Here is a 6,000-nt window from a genome sequence, read left to right on the forward strand (position 1 = left end):
GCTCAGGAGTCAGCCTGCCTGTTTCTAAGTGGGGCACCACTACTCACTTACATTACTTGAGTCAAGTAATCAAATCTCTTCGTGTCACAACTTCTTGATCTGTAAAAGGGGTTATAGCAACAATTTCTCCTGGAGACATGAGTACCTACCTGGGGCATGGTGTGAGAATTGGATGAGCAAGTCTCTTGGTGTAAGTACTTAGAGCATTGTAAGTGCTCAGGAAACACTGGTTGTTACAATCACAGAAAAATGATCCTAGAAAGCTCACCAAAGAAGGGCTATCCTTGGTCTACCCATTTATAAAAGGATATTTTACTTTGCCTTTTCTGTAACAGTCTGGACCAAAATCAGTGTCTTTCCAGATACTGGTTGAAGGGGGCTCTTCTTTGCATTCCATTTTACCCTCCTCAGCACCCTGGAGACAGTCTCTTGAGGTCAAGGGTCAAGTGTAATAAGTCCAAAGGACCTCCTCCCACTCCATCCCGCCCTCCTTCTCCACTTGGCTCCTCTGTCTCCCACTCTGCACAGACCCTCTGCCCTTCCCTCCCTCGCACCTCACCGCCCCTACCATCTGAGCCAGCTTGTGGATGGCGGGACACAGGGTGTTGACGGTGCTCTCATACCACGGGTCTGCGCGGCCCAGGAACGCAGCCAGCTCTCCCAGCTCTGGCTGCCTGGATGCTAAGGGTTCCTGGGGAAAAGGGGATGGGACAGACCTGTTAGGCCCTCCCTGGCTGGTCAGAGGACCCCAGACACCAGGGCCTGTGCTTTATGAATGTAGGTCAATCATTTAACCCTCTCCAGGCCTCAATATCCACACAATGCAAAGACAAATTAATCTTCTTCTTCATTAGCTCAGGCGAAGCAGGAAGAGCCTTTGCCAAGGATCACTTGCCAGGCACATTGGCAAGTGATCTCAGGAATCCAGGTGTGTGGGTGTATGTGTGCCTGTGTGTGCACACGAGAGTGACAGAGAGAGGGACACTCACGTCTGACGAGAAGCTTGCAACTAACTCCTTTGCAAAAACAAAATGAAACCCAGTGCAGACTGGCACTATGAGAGAACCTGTCTTTGGCCACATGTACCCCCCACCCCGCCAAGGCACCCCCAAACCTGTGACTTCTGAATCAGAAGACTCTTCTGAATCAGAAGTCTCTGCCAGCTCTACCTTCTAAGGCTGGTGATTCTGGTTCCTGAGCCAGGAGATGCCAGGCTGCAGATGTGTCTCTGCCCACCCAGCTCCCCTCGCCCCCCACCCCCCTGGGCTCCCAGCCCTCCTCCACTCCTTCTCTATGGTCCCCTCGTCCCTCCTGAGTGCAGTCACCTCAGGCGCCAGCACGGGGATGTAATAAAGTTGCAGGCTGAGTCTGGGAGTGAGGCAGAACTTCTGGGTCTCCCGTTTCCTGGCAGTAGGTAGCAAAGCACAGTCAGTAAGAGCAGGGGCAGGGGGCTGGCGTGAAACCGATATGACTCTGCCGTTTATTATTACTGGAATTTTGGAAGTTTGTACCAGCTCCCCGAGCCTCTGTTTTTCTCATCTGTGAAATGGGTGCAGTCATGACTCCCAGGAAGGGTGGTGATGGGGATCAGCAGTGCTCTGTGATGGCTGCACACAGGGTGTGCTATGTTGTGTCTGTCCCCTGTCCCACCCAGACCTCTCCTTTTGACCCTCAGTTGCTCCTCTCTGATCTTTCACCTGCACACACCAGGCCCACCTATGCCCCTGACCCACCTCAGCTCCCAGCCGTCCTCCTGGGGGCCCTACCTGAGTCTGTGGTAGGCCTGGGCCAGGCGCCCCAGCATCCTGTCGTCCCCCAGCACCAACACCCGTGCCGTGTGCAGCCGGGAGACCCCAGGCAGCAGCTCCCCGTCCCCACTGGGCCTGCCCGTCTTCCGGTGCAGCCCCAGTGGCCCATCCCAGCTGCTAGGTATCAAGAAGTCCGGGGGCCACATGCGCTTCTTGATGCCCCCTTTGCGCTGCAGGCCGGCCCGCTCCGTCTCCGGGCTGCCGGGGGCAGGGAACTCATCAACTCCCACAGGAAGGTCTCGTTCAATGCCACTGTCAGTGGACAGCATGGACACCCGGGCCAAGTCCCGGTCTGGCCCAAGGCCCTGAAGATCCAAAGCCTCCAGGTCAGCACTGAGGCGCAGCTGGGATCGCGGGCGGAGGAAGAGAACCAGCTCCTTCCCTGGGACGGGAGCACAGGGAGGAGTGTCAGAGTGGTCAGGGCATCTGGGGCTGGCAGGGCCCCTCCCCAGAAAAGCCATGAAGGTTCCATGTTTCTCAAACCCTGTTCAGCTGAAGAAGCCCACAAGATGCTCTACAAAGGAACAAAGGTTCAGAACCCTGCACACTTCTGTCCCTTTGGGTTGAATCCCATAAGTGAAGATATTAAAGGATCTGAGAAGTCCTGCATTAAAGAAATCAGCTTAACCCAGCACCTCCTGAATTAAACTGAGTCTGGCACCCTCCCAACCTTCTATTCCCTGTAGCTTCCAGAAGGATACCATCAGCTCCAGGGAAGATTTTCGAGCTTTTCTAATCTATGTTTGTTTTATTACACATGGGGAAACTGAGGTCCAGAGTGAGGAGCACATTTGCACAGCATGACCCAAAAGCATGCAAAATCAAATGTCAGGATCTGAACCCCGTCCCCTAGCCCTGCACTTCCCACCAAAACATGCATCCTTGACCTCCCTCTTTTGCTTGAAAAGAGACAAGACGGGGGACACCAGAGTGAAGGGGAAACATTGGACAAGCAGGTCATTCTGGAAGGTCCCCTCCAGCCCTGGGAATCATAATGCTTTGTGCTAGCCTCTCTCTTGGGGACATTGTCTATTGGCATCAACATGGCCTAGTGGCATGTTCTGAGACCAGTGGCTAAAACCCTGAGCTATCCCAACATGGAGAAAATGTGTCATTCTTCCAGGTGCATGCAACGAACGACTTGGGGAAGAACAGAGAACACTGAGCTAGGCTTACAGACACACAGCACACATACAGAGGAGCACACAGAAACAGACACACAAAGACGTGTGCACAGACACTCACAGACATAAGCACACACACCACTGTTTCCAGCCAGCTCCCAAGGGGGGCTGGTCAGAGACATGGGCACGTACAGAGCTGCTCCTGGTCTGTCCACAGGTGGAAGGTGATGTAGGGGCTGGGCAGAGGGATGTTCGGTGGCCGGTCTTGGAGAGGATCACCTAAAGAAAGAAGCAGGCTGTGGGGACCACAGAGAGGAGGGTCGTGGGTTTCTCCTCCACCCTCTCCACCTGCCCAGCTCCTGTGGAGAAGCCTAGAGGGGTGGCAGGGACCCTCTCTGGCCCGTGTCTGGGCTTGTGGGGTCTGCTTTTCCATTTCTGCCTTCAGCAGGTCATCCAGGGCCCGATGCTGCCTTCACCTCCTCACCTAAGGATACTCAGGGGCTCCCTGTGTCCTACAAACTGCCCAGCTCAGCTGCAGGGCCCTTCGCAAATCAGCACAGAGTCTTTTCCAGACTTTTCTATTGTTGATCCTGCCCTCGGCACCGTGTGACAGTCACGTTGGTTTTTCCCGTTGTTCTTCAAACACCCTGCCCACATCCAGTGAGGCAGGAAAGAACTCGATCTCTCAGAGCTGCTTCTGGTTGTATGCACCACTCTGCTCCTGCCAGTCATGCCGAAGAGGCCCCATCAACTAAGGGCCAGCCCCTCCTCCTGCCTCTCCTTCCATAACTTCTGATCACTGCGGTGGTCCATGGTGGTCATTCTCTCTGAGCAGAACTCATTGCGTACACACTGGGCACACCTAACCTGCAGCCTTAGGATTCGGCTGTTTCTGTTGAACTCCTACCCAGCTGTGGCCCCCTCCCTCATGAGGCTGTGAACTTCCTCATGGGAGGGCAACCAAGCTTCATCTAGCACCTCCTACCTGCTAGGGGCTCTTCTACTCACCTGGCAGACATTGTAATCATCTCTCTGGATCGTGCCAACGACCCTGGGGGACAGGTAACATAATCCTCAATTAACAGGGAGGAGCCAGGGCGCAAAGAAGTGAAGTAACTGGCCCAAGGTCACAATGGTAAATGGCAGAGCAAAGATTTGAGCCCAAGCAGCCTGGCTCTCAGTCACTGTCCCAGGCTGCCCCCTACAGCTGCAGGGTCTGGACCAGGATGCTGGCTGATCAGTCAGATGCACAGGACAAGCCTAGGTAGGAGACAAGTGTCACCAGATGTGGCTTGGATGGTGGGTGTGGCCCAGATGATCTCTCCTGATCAATGCAGAGTGATGTGGAGTGTTAGCAAGTGGAACCTAACGAGAGAGTCCCACGGCTGGTCACAGGATTTGCTCCAGCTGCAGGAGGAGGGAGGCTCCCTGAGCAGCCCATTTCCATGTTGTGATCAGAGGCAGTTTAGAATTTTAAAGCAAAACAAAAAAAAAAGGAAAACCGGGAAGATGGAGTCTAGGCAGGGGCTTTCCTGCCGCCTCACCCTGACTTTCTGCAGCCTCCATCCAACTGGGGGTTGGCCAAATTCAAGCCCCAGGGTTGGCACACTGACCTCTGGCAGTGGTTTCCAGCCCTTCATGCTGTGCCTTGTAACCATGCATGCCCAGAGAATGACCATGTGTTCTGGGACATGCAGGCTGGCGCCTCCCATGTATACTTTGGGTGGCCCCGCAACAACAGGACACACATCAGAATCATCCTGCAACTTCCTGAAAACACATATTCTGGGTTCTCTGGGCTATTCTGGGTTTCCCCATCGACTCGGGGCTTGCCCCCATCAGTGTATGCCATTGATTTATGAGCATGCACATAGAGAGGAAGCATGCAGGTTAACAGTCTATGACACGGGATCTAAATGATGTGACTTTAGATCCTCTGCAGAATGTCTTCCCACCATCACATCTGTCTGTTATTCCTATGCAGTGGTGAAGAACTGGGCTGCCTGGATTTGAATCTTGGCTCTGCCACTTTCGAGCTAAGTGATTTTCTAACTCACGGTTCTCCTCTGTAACTATGATCTAACTCACTATTCTCCTCTGTAAAAATGGTGAATAATAGTTTCTAATTCATAAGTTTACTGTGATTGGTTGACTTAATATATGCAATATATTTAAATATATGTAAAATGCTTGGAACTCCTACTGGGGTGTATAGTAGTAGGTCCTCTGTAGATTTTGCGAGTTATCGTGACCGAATGAGCCACCTTCTTAGCCCAGGTCCTGCCATGTCCCTGGGCATTCCTGTCAATCCACAGGCTACTATGACAGGCGCTGTCTGGCTCTGCCAAATCCTGGCTGACTCCAGGCGGGTACAGCGGGGCTCTCGGTCGCCCCCTGCCGTCAAGTGTCCCAGCAGGTCCCCAGCTTACCGCTGCAGCGTCCCCTTGTGGCCGCCGGCCCCAGCAGCGAGCAGTAAATCTCCTCCAGCCTCTCCAGGTGTCCCGCCCGGCTTGGGCTGGCCTCGCTCGCTATCTGCTCCACTGCAGCCACCACTGCGTGGAAATAGTGCTCCAGGACACGGCGGGAGCTGGCCTGCGTGGAGGGACGTCAGAGCCTGAGCCCTGGCCCCGCATCCACCCAATCAGCTTTCATGCCAGCCCCACGCGGCACCTTGTCTCTGCTCCTGAGGGCTGGGTGGGAGCTGCCAGTCAAAGGCACCTGGACCTGACGTCTAGGGTCCACTCCTGCCCTGCAGCATTTTGCCTGATGCTGCCTGCAACCAAGACTCATCTCTACCTCTCACACCCTGTTATGGGGACATGGCCTGTGGACTGCAATGGTTTAAGGAGGGACACAACATTACCTTAAGGAAGGATCCGCCAAAGGATCCAAGGTATAGGGTTCAGGCTGTGGAGAATTTCATATGGCAAGCAACAGTAGGAAGAGTACCCCATCAAATGCATTGGAGGGGGGTACCAGGGTTGAACCCAGGGGCACTTAACCACTGAGCCACGTCCCCAGCTCTCTCTCTCTTTTTTTTTTTTTTTTTTTTTTTTTTTTTTTTTAGA

General features: G+C 53.8%; 1 protein-coding gene across 7 annotated transcripts in view; it reads right to left on the reverse strand.

Moving 5' to 3' along the window:
* Positions 1-6,000, reverse strand: part of Pik3r6 (phosphoinositide-3-kinase regulatory subunit 6) — a 60,195-nt gene that overhangs the window by 22,176 nt on the left and 32,019 nt on the right. For all 7 annotated transcript variants that reach the window (XM_048798057.1, XM_048798060.1, XM_048798059.1 and 4 more), the window contains 5 exons: positions 5,362-5,524; positions 3,125-3,211; positions 1,767-2,190; positions 1,326-1,404; positions 569-691 (listed from right to left, as the gene is read on the reverse strand). In XM_048798057.1, coding sequence (XP_048654014.1) covers positions 569-691; positions 1,326-1,404; positions 1,767-2,190; positions 3,125-3,211; positions 5,362-5,524 — 876 coding nt within the window. The remainder of the gene's footprint in view (positions 1-568; positions 692-1,325; positions 1,405-1,766; positions 2,191-3,124; positions 3,212-5,361; positions 5,525-6,000) is intronic.

The sequence above is a fragment of the Marmota marmota genome, unplaced genomic scaffold (genome assembly GCF_001458135.2).
Source record: "Marmota marmota marmota unplaced genomic scaffold, marMar, whole genome shotgun sequence".
In the NCBI taxonomy this organism is placed as follows: Eukaryota; Metazoa; Chordata; class Mammalia; order Rodentia; family Sciuridae; genus Marmota; species Marmota marmota.